The 12500-nt window shown below is 49.9% G+C and overlaps 3 protein-coding genes across 10 annotated transcripts in view; 1 reads left to right on the forward strand and 2 right to left on the reverse strand.

Annotated features, from left to right (window-relative positions):
- Positions 1–519: 519 nt before the first annotated feature.
- minar2 (membrane integral NOTCH2 associated receptor 2) lies at positions 520–2049 on the reverse strand (the record flags this gene model as incomplete). The annotated part of the gene is made up of 3 exons (XM_080509841.1): positions 520–717; positions 1106–1345; positions 1870–2049. 3 exons carry the CDS (start codon positions 2047–2049, stop codon positions 520–522), a joined length of 618 nt encoding a protein of 205 aa, XP_080365967.1.
- Positions 2050–3952: 1903 nt separating this feature from the next.
- On the forward strand, positions 3953–6879 carry LOC308140633 (uncharacterized protein). 6 transcript variants are annotated; one of them, XM_080510483.1, is made up of 4 exons: positions 3953–5117; positions 5182–5397; positions 5438–5625; positions 5668–6879. In XM_080510483.1, the coding sequence occupies exons 1-4, from the start codon at positions 4397–4399 to the stop codon at positions 5908–5910; spliced, it is 1368 nt and encodes a 455-aa protein (XP_080366609.1). In that variant the 5' UTR covers positions 3953–4396; the 3' UTR covers positions 5911–6879. The 6 variants fall into 6 exon arrangements, with proteins under 6 accessions (XP_080366609.1, XP_080366610.1, XP_080366608.1 ...); XM_080510484.1 differs by having other exon boundaries at positions 5438–5541; XM_080510482.1 differs by having other exon boundaries at positions 5438–6879.
- A 916-nt stretch (positions 6880–7795) lies between these two features.
- slc12a2 (solute carrier family 12 member 2) overlaps positions 7796–12500 on the reverse strand; it is a 35273-nt gene continuing 30568 nt past the window's right edge. Inside the window, exons 22-28 of one of the 3 annotated variants that reach the window (XR_013936937.1) lie at positions 11383–11505; positions 10999–11110; positions 10746–10832; positions 9109–9244; positions 8955–9022; positions 7988–8831; positions 7796–7813 (exon numbers count right to left, since the gene is read on the reverse strand). Coding sequence is in view for 1 of the 3 variants with exons in the window: in XM_080509651.1 (XP_080365777.1) it covers positions 8696–8831; positions 8955–9022; positions 9109–9244; positions 10746–10832; positions 10999–11110; positions 11383–11505 (662 nt within the window). In the remaining 2 variants the exon portion in view is untranslated. The other 2 variants (XR_013936938.1, XM_080509651.1) reach the window with 2 other exon arrangements.

Consider the following 12500-nt stretch of genomic DNA (forward strand, 5'->3'; position numbering starts at 1 on the left):
CCTCCTCCTCTTCCTCCTCCTCCTCTTCCCCCTCCTCCTCCTCCTCCTCCTCCTCCTCCTCCTGAACAAAGTCATTGATCCAGATCATAACAGTCAGTAGGAGGATTTTCTTCCATCCATGGATCTGGTCTGGGCGGCCGAGTCTGTAGGTCCAGGTCTGGGACCGGACCAGACCTGGACCTCAGTGGACCACCAGTCTGTAGGTCCAGGTCTGGGACCGGACCAGACCTGGACCTCAGTGGACCGGTCCCAGACCGGATCTGGTCGTGTCCAAAACTGACCCCCTTCTTGGTGAAGTACTTTGAAGCCGTATCAGAAACCTTCAGTGTTTATTAGACCTCCTGGCCACAGGGGGCAGCACCGAGTCCAACACATGGATCTAACTACAACAAAGACAGTTTTAGCTCTTCTTTCTCTGGGCGTCAGTCTGTATTGATCAGATCTGATCAGTCTGTATTGATCAGATCGATCAGCCGGTCAGAGGGTCTGGTTCTTCACACCAGGACAAGCAGCAGAGACTCAGGTGGTCTGCAGGACCAGGACCGTCGGTACAACCACGACCAGAACCGCACAAACAGACACCAGGACCACGGAAAAGACTCGACAGAGTCGTTTTCTCTTCTCCTCTGCTATTTGTCTCCTCAGCAACGAGTCGAATCCTGGAGTGTACAGGTCCTCCAGCCAGAAGTCCAGGTCCTTAGGGGTCTTCTGGTCCTCCTGGAAACAAGACGAGGACAGGAAGTGATGAAGACGACCGGCGGATCTTCAGAATAAACTCAGACGAACTTCCTTGTTCAGGAACAAACAAACTGTCCTTCTCCTAGCCTGGTCTAGGACTCTAGCCTGGTCTAGAACTCTAGCCTGTTCTAGGACTCAAACCCAGTCTAGAACTCTAGTCTGTTCTAGAATTCTAACCTGTTCTAGACCTCTCACCCATTCTAGAACTCTAGCCTGTTCTAGGACTCAAACCCGTTCTGGAACTCTTGCCCGTTCTAGGACTCTAGCCCATTGTAGAACTCTCGCCCATTCTAGAACTTTCGCCCGTTCTAGAACTCCAACCCAATCTAGACCTCTAGCCCGTTCTAGCAGGTCCTGGTCTCCACACCTTCAGGTGGTCTGCCAGGTGTGCGTAGACGGTTTGCGAGTCGTAGTCTTTCACGGTCCAGGAAGGTTTGGACGTCTCGTCCTCCCAGCGGTCCGAGGCCTTGGTGTCCTGGAACAGCGGGTTGGTCTTGATGTTGGACGTCAGTGTGACGGGAGTGATGTGCCTCTCCAGGTACGTGTCCACCGACACAGGACGGTCCTGCAGGAACAGACCCGGCCGGCTCTCCGACCGAGACTCCCTCTGGGGGGACAGACGGAACCTTTGTCAGGTCTTTGTCCTTCAACTGGCCGAGAAACTAAAATCTACCGACGACGTCCACAACCAGCTGCTTCTGGGATTAACAGTTAGTAGTTATTAGTCTCTGTTTGTTCTGTTTGTTCTGTTAGTCTCTGTTTGTTCTGTTAGTCCCTGTTTCTTCTGTTAGTACCTGTTTGTTCTGCGAGTCTCTGTTTGTTCTACTAGTCTCTGTTTGTTCTGCTAGTCTCTGTTTGTTCTATTAGTCTCTGTTTGTTTTGCTAGTCTCTGTTTGTTCTATTAGTCTCTGTTTGTTCTGTTAGTCTCTGTTTGTTCTATTAGTCTCTGTTTGTTCTATTAGTCTCTGTTTGTTCTGTTAGTCTCTGTTTGTTCTGCTAGTCTCTGTTTGTTCTGCTAGTCTCTGTTTGTTCTGCTAGTCCCTGTTTGTTCGGGTTGACCAGGTCGATCACTGACAGTCAGTCTGATCCAGAGTCCCACACAGAACCAGATGAAACAGAACCATGACCCACCTTGCGGTACAACCTGTTCTGCCAGGTTCTCTGAGACGACATTACGGCTCCCAGCTGGAACAGGCCCCGAGACGTCCTCACGTCCTGCTGGAACAGGCCCCGAGATGCCGGCAGCGTCCTCACGTCCAACTGCAGGAACTTCTGAGGGTCGTTGTTGTTCGGCAACACGGAGACGTCCATGATGACGGTCTGATACACTGGAACTGAAGCACACACACACACACACACACACACACACACACACACACACACACACACACACACACACACACACACACACACACACACACACACAGTAATTATTCATGGGGAGTGAGCTTCTGCTTCAGAGGGTTGAGGTTCTCACTTACAGGTGTTTGTAACCTGAACTGACTGAAGGGCGAGAGACAGACAGAGAGAGAGAGAGAGAGAGAGAGACCTTTGACCTTTGACCTTTAACAGGTCTTTTATTGAAGATGTAGAACAATGTCGGCTCAGGTAACAAAGACTGGCAGCATCATGAGAAGAGAGTTAAACTGTGGTGAAACCACTAGTTTAATTAGTTAACCCACTAGTTTAATTGGTTAACCCACTAGTTTAATTAGTTAACCCACTCGTTCAGTTGGTTAACTCACTAGTTTAGTTAGTTAACCCACTCGTTTAATTGGTTAACCCACTAGTGTAATTGGTGAAACCACTAGGATAATTAGTTAACCCACTAGTTTAATTAATTAACCCACTAGTTAAATTGGTTAACCCAATAGTTTAATTGGTTAACCCACTAGTTAAATTAGTTAACTCACTAGTTTAATTAGTTAACCCACTAGTTTAATTGGTGAAACCACTTGTTTAATTAGTTAACCCACTAGTTCAGTTGGTTAACCCACTAGTTAAATTAGTTTACCCACTAGTTAAATTGGTTAACCCACTAGTTTAGTTAGTTAACACACTCATTTAATTGGTTAACCCACTAGTTTAGTTTGCTAACCAACTAGTGTAATTGGTGAAACCACTAGTTTAATTAGTTAACCCACTAGTTGAATTGGTTAACCCACTAGTTTAATTGGTTAACCCACTAGTTTAGTTAGTTAACCCACTAGTTTAATTGGTTAACCCACTAGTTTAGTTAGTTAACCCACTAGTTTAATTAGTTAACCCACTAGTTTAATTGGTTAACCAACTAGTTTAGTTAGTTAACCCAATAGTTTAATTGGTTAACCCACAAGTTAAATTAGTTAACCCACTAGTTTAATTGGTTAACCCACTAGTTTAGTTAGTTAACCCACTAGTTTATTTAGTTAACAAACTAGTTAAATTGGTTAACTCAATAGTTAAATTGGTGAACCCAATAGTTTACTTGGTTAACCCACTAGTTAAATTAGTTAATTCACTAGTTTAATTGGTTAACCCACTAGTTTAATTGGTGAAACCACTTGATTTATTTAGTTAACCCACTAGTTCAATTGGTTAACCAACTAGTTTAATTGGTTAACCCACTAGTTTAGTTAGTTAACCCACTAGTTTAATTAGTTAACAAACTAGTTAAATTGGTTAACTCAATAGTTAAATTGGTTAACCCAATAGTTTACTTGGTTAACCCACTAGTTAAATTAGTTAACTCACTAGTTTAATTGGTTAACCCACTAGTTTAATTGGTGAAACCACTTGTTTTATTTAGTTAACCCACTAGTTCAATTGGTTAACCAACTAGTTTAATTGGTTAACCCACTAGTTTACTTGGTTAACCCACTAGTTTAATCAGTTAACAAACTAGTTAAATTGGTTAACCCAATAGTTTACTTGGTTAACCCACTAGTTAAATTAGTTAACTCACTAGTTTAATTGGTTAACCCACTAGTTTAATTGGTGAAACCACTTGTTTTATTTAGTTAACCCATTAGTTTAATTGGTTAACCCACTAGTTTAATTGGTTAACCCACTAGTTTAATTGGTTAACCCACTAGTTTAATCTGTGAAACCACGAGTTTAATTACAATTATGTCACATCTGCAATACTCATCCTCAGCCTGACCTTCATCAGCTCCTCCTCATCCTCATGCTGATTGATTGATGATGAAAGAGAAGCACTAGAATTGGAATCGATTTCATTTATTGATTTATTGCAGTAAAGATGTACAAAGTATTGATTCATAAATGTTCAAATGTTAGAAAATCAAGTCTGTGAAACAGTGTCGCCTCGCTCTCCTCCACTAAAACGCACGGGTGGAGGAAAACACATGGGTGGAGGAAAACATACAGGTGGAGGAAAGGAAACGACAGAAATGAACAAACAATTAACCGAAGAGGAAAAATGGAAAAGAAGCAGAGAGACTAAGTTTATTTACAGACGAGCTTTATTTTACACACACACACACACACACACACACACACACACACACACACACACACACACACACACACACACACACACACACACACACACACACACTGGTTGTGCGGTCTCCAGAAACATTTGGTTTCTCTTGTCTGGCGCCTCCTGCAGGAGTAAATACGTATAAATATATTGATCGTCGGTTAAATATCTAATATGTCTGAACTGTACAAAGTGACACTTCACGGCAGAACCATGAAGGCCGAGACAAAGGTCAAAGGTCAGGCTGCAAACCTGCACGGGCAGGAGGAGGAGGAAGAGGAGCCTCCCATCATGTCATCATGCTGTCGTGAAAAACTGTTGAGCAGAGATGGATACCATGTCTCTACAAGTTCTGTTGTTTCTCTACAAGTTCTGTTGTTTCTCTACAGGTTCTGTCGTTTCCCTACAGGTTTGGTCGTCTCTCTCCACAAGTTCTGTTGTTTCTCTACAAGTTCTGTGGTTTCTCTACAGGTTCGGTCGTCTGTACAAGTTCAGTCGTTTCTCTACAGGTTTAGTCGTCTCTCTCTACAAGTTCAGTCGTTTCTCTACAAGTTCAGTTGTTTCCCTACAAGTTCAGTCGTTTCCCTACAGGTTCAGTCGTTTCCCTACAGGTTCAGTCGTCTGTACAAGTTCAGTCGTTTCTCTACAGGTTCAGTCGTTTCCCTACAGGTTCAGTCGTCTGTACAAGTTCAGTCGTTTCTCTCTACAAGTTCAGTCGTTTCCCTACAGGTTCGGTCGTTTCCCTACAGGTTTGGTCGTCTCTCTCTACAAGTTCAGTCGTTTCCCTACAGGTTTGGTCGTCTCTCTCTACAAGTTCAGTCGTTTCCCTACAGGTTCGGTCGTTTCTCTCCACAAGTTCTGTTGTTTCTCTACAGGTTCAGTCGTTTCCCTACAGGTTCGGTCGTCTCTCTCTACAGGTTCGGTCGTCTCTCTCTACAGGTTTGGTCGTCTCTCTACAGGTTCGGTCGTCTCTCTCTACAGGTTCGGTCGTCTCTCTCTACAGGTTCGGTCGTCTCTCTCTACAGGTTCGGTCGTCTCTCTCTACAGGTTCGGTCGTCTCTCTCTACAGGTTCGGTCGTCTCTCTACAGGTTCGGTCGTCTCTCTACAGGTTCGGTCGTCTCTCTCTACAGGTTCGGTCGTCTCTCTCTACAGGTTCGGTCGTCTCTCTCTACAGGTTCGGTCGTCTCTCTACAGGTTCGGTCGTCTCTCTACAGGTTCGGTCGTCTCTCTACAGGTTCGGTCGTCTCTCTCTACAGGTTCGGTCGTCTCTCTCTACAGGTTCGGTCGTCTCTCTACAGGTTCAGTCGTCTCTCTACAGGTTCAGTCGTCTCTCTCTACAGGTTCAGTCGTCTCTCTACAGGTTCAGTCGTCTCTCTCTACAGGTTCAGTCGTCTCTCTACAGGTTCGGTCGTCTCTCTACAGGTTCGGTCGTCTCTCTCTACAGGTTCAGTCGTCTCTCTCTACAGGTTCGGTCGTCTCTACAGGTTTTAGTCTCTACAAGTTTAGACACCAAACGTCTGAGGAAAACACTTCCTGTCCTCGAAGAACAGCTGGTGACACAACAGAACCACAGGACCAGGACCAGGACCAGGACCTGGGTCAGGACCAGGACCAGGACCTGGTGGTCTCCCATGCTGAGGCCAGCCTCCCTCTGTGCTCCACGTCGCCTCCTACAGATTCTGGGTGACGATGCAGTAAGACCCCCCCCCCCCCCGAGCCCCCTGGTGGCCGTCCTCGGTCCCGCCTCCCTCCTGGCTCCGCCCACTGGGGTGGAGGACGCTCAGGGGGACGGGGGTCGGGTGGGGGTGAGGGGACTCTCTGGGACAAGTCCTGTTGTCTGTACATGTCTTACTTCGAGCTACTGTTTCTGTACCAGCAGGTGAGTCGTACTACAGGCGTACTACAGTCGTACTACAGGCGTACTACAGGCGCACTACGGACACATTTGATGTGAACATCTCATGTACTCAAATTATATGGAAGAAAAAACTATGAAAAAGAAACACCCGGACAGTGAACCGGACAGAAACACCCGGACAGTGAACCGGACAGAAACACTTGGATAGAAACACCCAGACAGTGAACTGAACAGAAACACCCGGATAGAAACACCCAGACAGTGAACTGAACAGAAACACCCGGATAGAAACACCCAGACAGTGAACTGAACAGAAACACCCGGACAGTGAACCGGATAGAAACACCCGGACTGTGAACTGAACAGAAACACCCGGACAGTGAATTGAACAGGAACACCCGGACAGTGAACTGAACAGAAACACCCGGACAGTGAATTGAACAGGAACACCCGGACAGTGAACTGAACAGAAACACCCGGACAGTGAACCGGACAGAAACAGCCGGACAGTGAACCGGACAGAAACACCCGGACAGTGAACCGGATAGAAACACCCGGACAGTGAACCGGACAGAAACACCCGGACAGAAACACCCGGACAGTGAACCGGATAGAAACACCCGGACAGTGAATTGAACAGAAACACCCGGACAGTGAACCGGATAGAAACACCCGGACAGTGAACCGGATAGAAACACCCAGACAGTGAACTGAACAGAAACACCCAGACAGTGAACTGAACAGAAACACCCGGACAGTGAACCGGATAGAAACACCCGGACAGTGAACCGGACAGAAACACCCGGACAGTGAACCGGACAGAAACAGCAGAGTCCGGGATGGAGAGCAACAGAACACAGCATTCATTACAGATGAAAAGATACAGACGGACGGTAACAGACGGTAACAGACAGACAGTTTCCGGCTGTGAGGCTTTGAGCAGGAGAAGAACTGGTGACAATCGCCGGGTTGTGAGTTAAGGCCAGAGAGTTTGAGGGCAGAAAGACCCGGTTCGTCCAGCAGCAGCACAGAGACACAGACTCAGTCCACTTCACAGGCTCATGAAAAACTAGATTCACATCTTTAATGAGCAACACTTCACACAGATACACTTCGTTCAGGCGCCGCCGGCTGACAGACATTGCGTCACCGGGGGCGACCGCGTCGCCGGGGGCGACCGGAATCCAACGGAAGACTGAAAGGTGAAGAACCACAAACCCAGAAGAGAACACGTTGATTAAGATGGACAGAGCTGGAGAGGAAGGAAACGTGGACCTTCAGCTAAATCCACTCGCATAAATAGCAAAAAGGAAAAAGTCACATTAAAAGTCAATAAAAGTAAAAAGTAACTAGTTTTAAGTGAACTACAGTAACTAGGGATCATATTGGAGTGACTGATGTGACGGGACTGGAAGGCACATCGTAAGGCTTCACTGACACCTGGCTGATTATTGCTCCCGACTCCCCCCGACTCCCACTGACTCCCCCGACTCCCACTGACTCCCCCCCGACTCCCACTGACTCCCCCCCGACTCCCACTGACTCCCCCCCGACTCCCACTGACTCCCCCCCGACTCCCACTGATTCCCCCGACTCCCACTGATTCCCCCCCGACTCCCACTGACTCCCCCGACTCCCACTGATTCCCCCCGACTCCCACTGACTCCCCCCGACTCCCACTGATTCCCAACGACTCCTCCGACTCCTACTGACTCCCACCGACTCCCACTGACTCCCCCGACTCCCACTGACTCCCCCCGACTCCCAATGATTCCCAACGACTCCTCCGACTCCTACTGACTCCCACCGACTCCTACTGACTCCCAACGACTCTCACTGATTCCCAACGACTCCTGACTCCCACCGACTCCTACTGACTCCCACCGACTCCCCCGACTCCCCCGACTCAGATGAACTCCACCACATCATGACGGAGTCCAGATTGTAGTGAACCACAGAGCGCAGGAGGAAAGTAAAATATTAATGCTGCGAGAGAGGGAGGGGGGGCGAGCGAGGGAGAGAGAGAGAGAGGGAGGGGGGGCGAGCGAGGGAGAGAGAGAGAGAGGGAGGGGGCAAGCGAGGGAGAGAGAGAGAGAGAGAGGGGGGAGGCAAGCGAGGGAGAGAGAGAGAGAGAGAGAGGGGGGGGGGCTGAATCAATAGGAAGGAGCTGGGTGGAGAAGCCTCCAGCAGCTCCACCCTCAAGCTCACTTCCCTCCGTCTCCTGCAGACTTCATCAGGGTGGAGTGTGTGTGTGTGTGTGTGTGTGTGTGTGTGTGTGTGTGTGTGTGTGTGTGTGTGTGTGTGTGTGTGTGTGTGTGTGTGATGCACTGTGAGCTTTGGACTGGAAGTGTGTGGGTGTGCTTCTGTTTCAGGACTCCAGGAGGAATCCAGGAGGGTTCCAGGAGGAATCCAGGAGAGTTCCAGGACTCCAGGAGTGCTCCAGGAGGAATCCAGGAGGGTTCCAGGACTCCAGGAGGAATCCAGAAGGGTTCCAGGACTCCAGGGGGACACCAAGAGGGCTCCAGGAGGAATCCAGGAGGGCTCCAGGACTCCAGGAAGACTCCAGGAGGAATCCAGGAGGGCTCCAGGACTCCAGGAGGAATCCAGGAGGAGTCTAGGAGTAGAAGGTGAGGACGCTCTGGTGGTTTCCTCGCACCAGCAGGATGGGGGGCAGGTCCTGGGACAGAACCTCCAGCCAGGACATGTAGAGAGCACTGGACACCGCACCCTTCCTGGCCAACGGCAGGCTTCTGCAGGACGGGCAGAACCAGGGACACAGTCACAACCAGGGACACACACACACACACACACACACACACACACACACACACACACACACACACACACACACACACACACACACACACACTTACATGACGATGAGGTTGGCCGTGCTGGAATGTTCCTTCAGCAGCTCGTTGAGTCGAATCTGACGGTTGGTCTGAAGAACAACAACAACATGAATCAGTGTGTGTGTGTGTGTGTGTGTGTGTGTGTGTGTGTGTGTGTGTGTGTGTGTGTGTGTACCTTGGCCCGGTACAGCTCGATCTCATTGTCGGTGATCCTCCACGGCTCGTTGTTCTTCAGCCTCTCAGCAGCTTCCTGCTCCATGTCGTCCTCCTTCAGCCGGTACGGCTCGATCATCTCCTCGAAGGCCGCCACGCTGCGCACACACACACACACACACACACACGCACACACACACACGCACACACACACACACACACGCACACACACGTCAGTTATTCCCTGGTTACGGTTTCCCAGAGTTCCTGTGTTTCCAGGTTGGCCCAGCAGAGGGCAGCAGAGACCCTCTGCTGCCATGAAGGTTTGTTTGTGTGCCTCCATGTTGGAGTACCAGGGGCCTGGACTGAACCTGAATTAACACGGCAGGATTAACACGGCAGGATTAACACAGCAGGATTAACATAGCAGGATTAACATAGCAGGATATCTCTGCTTCCTGGATTAACTGACCAGGATATTGAACGAATCAGAGAAAATTCCTCTGGACTTTATGACTTCGGGTCGTTTTTTTCCAGACGATAAAATCATTTGCCTTAAAGTCATCAACCAAAATATAGCAGCACATTGTGTTTGACCACTAGGTGTCAGTGTTTGACCTCCGGGTGTCAGTGTTTGACCGCCGGGTGTCAGTGTTTGACCACCGGGTGTCAGTGTTTGACCACTAGGTGTCAGCGTTTGACCGCCGGGTGTCAGCGTTTGACCGCCGGGTGTCAGCGTTTGACCGCCGGGTGTCAGCGTTTGACCTCCAGGTGTCAGTGTTTGACCACCGGGTGTCAGTGTTTGACCACTAGGTGTCAGTGTTTGACCACCGGGTGTCAGTGTTTGACCACCGGGTGTCAGTGTTTGACCACTAGGTGTCAGTGTTTGACCACCGGCTGTCAGTGTTTGACCACCAGGTGTCAGTGTTTGACCACCAGGTGTCAGTGTTTGACCACTAGGTGTCAGTGTTTGACCACCAGGTGTCAGTGTTTGACCACTAGGTGTCAGTGTTTGACCTCCGGGTGTCAGTGTTTGACCACCGGGTGTCAGTGTTTGACCACCAGGTGTCAGTGTTTGACCATCGGGTGTCAGTGTTTGACCACTAGATGTCAGTGTTTGACCTCCAGGTGTCAGTGTTTGACCATCGGGTGTCAGTGTTTGACCACCGGGTGTCAGTGTTTGACCACCGGGTGTCAGTGTTTGACCACCGGGTGTCAGTGTTTGACCACTAGGTGTCAGTGTTTGACCTCCGGGTGTCAGTGTTTGACCTCCAGGTGTCAGCGTTTGACCACCGGGTGTCAGCGTTTGACCACCGGGTGTCAGCGTTTGACCACCGGGTGTCAGCGTTTGACCACTAGGTGTCAGTGTTTGACCTCCAGGTGTCAGTGTTTGACCTCCAGGTGTCAGTGTTTGACCACCGGGTGTCAGCGTTTGACCACCGGGTGTCAGTGTTTGACCTCCAGGTGTCAGTGTTTGACCACTAAGTGTCAGTGTTTGACCACCAGGTGTCAGTGTTTGACCACTAGGTGTCAGTGTTTGACCACCAGGTGTGAGCAAGCACACGGTCGTGTTCATGATGTAAAATCTGTGAAAGAGTCCTGTGACGTGACGGAGGTGAGTGACGGAGGTGAGTGACGGAGGTGCGTGATGAGACTTACTGCTCCTTCTTGGGTTTAGTGTTGATGTCGCCGAGCACCGTGATGTCAGAGAAGTCGATCCTGAACTTGCTGAGCAGCGTCGCCATCCTGCAGAGAAACAACCTCTAGCGTTTATGTCAAGGTCAGAATCATGATCCAGGTCAAGGTCAGGGTCAGGATCAGGGTCAGGGTCAGGATCAGGGTCAGGGTCAGGGTCAGGAAAGCCAGACGTCACAGGGTCCGGGTCTCGGACCAGCAGGTCTCTGGTACTCACGCTCGGCGGTCGTGGTCGATCCTGTTGATCTTCCCTCCGATGAAGACCCGGATCTTACAGTCCTTCCACCTCTTCTTGTTGGTCAGCAGGTACGGGATGAGCAGGGTCAGACCTGCAGACACAGGACCAGGACCAGGGTCAGACCTGGACACACGGACTGACCAGGGTCAGATCTGGACACACAGACTGACCAGGGTCAGACCTGGACACTCAGACTGACCAGGGTCAGACCTGCAGGACCACAACTAGTTGCTGTTGGTTACTTCAGTGTGGAATCAGGTGTCGGTGCTCATGTGAAGCAGACAGACAGACAGACAGACAGACAGACAGACAGACAGACAGACAGACAGACAGACAGACAGACAGACAGACAGACAGACTGACCTCCGTCATCAAACAGCCACCAGACGTCCACCGTCCCCTTCCCCTGTTTCTGCTGGAACTGCTGGCTGGCTTCCAGGAGTCTCTGGTCCGACACGTTCAGAGGAACCGTGGGGCTCTTCTTGTCTACAGACCGACCGACAGACAGACACAGAGACAGACAGACAGTTTTTATTCTGTGTAGCTCAGCAGCTCAACCTGCTGATGAAGAGGAAACGTCGGAGAACACTGAAGACCGACCACAGACCGACCATAGACCAACTATAGACCAACTATAGACAAACTATAGACTGACTATAGACTGACCATAGACTGGAGGAAGGATGACAGAGACTGAGAGCAACAATAAAAGAGGATCAAGAATCAGAAATAAGCAGCGAGTCGTTTCCTGAGAGGAAGAAGACCTGGAGTGTTAGAACAAGAGGAGAGCTGACGGAGAGGTGATGGAGAGCTGACGGAGAGCTGACGGAGAGGAGAGGACAGAGCTGACGGAGAGGTGACGGAGAGAGGTGAGGAAGAAGTGAAGAGAGGTGACGTAGAGGTGAAGAGAGAGGTGACGGAGAGGTGAAGAGAGGTGACGTAGAGGTGAAGAGAGAGGTGACGGAGAGGTGAAGAGAGGTGACGGAGAGGTGAAGAGAGAGGTCACGGAGACATGAGGAAGAGGTGACGTAGAGGTGAAGAGAGGTGACGGAGAGGTGAAGAGAGAGGTGACGGAGAGGTGAGGAAGAGGTGAAGAGAGGTGACGTAGAGGTGAAGAGAGAGGTGACGGAGAGGTGAAGAGAGGTGACGTAGAGGTGAAGAGAGAGGTGACGGAGAGGTGAGGAAGAGGTGAAGAGAGGTGACGTAGAGGTGAAGAGAGAGGTGACGGAGAGGTGAAGAGAGGTGACGTAGAGGTGAAGAGAGAGGTGACGGAGAGGTGAAGAGAGGTGACGTAGAGGTGAAGAGAGGTGACGTAGAGGTGAAGAGAGGTGACGGAGAGGTGAAGAGAGAGGTGACGGAGAGGTGAAGAGAGGTGACGGAGAGGTGAAGAGAGGTGACGGAGAGGTGAAGAGAGAGGTCACGGAGACATGAGGAAGAGGTGACGTAGAGGTGAAGAGAGGTGACGGAGAGGTGAAGAGAGA

The sequence above is a fragment of the Blennius ocellaris genome, assembly GCF_963422515.1.
Source record: "Blennius ocellaris genome assembly, chromosome: 15".
Taxonomy (NCBI): Eukaryota; Metazoa; Chordata; class Actinopteri; order Blenniiformes; family Blenniidae; genus Blennius; species Blennius ocellaris.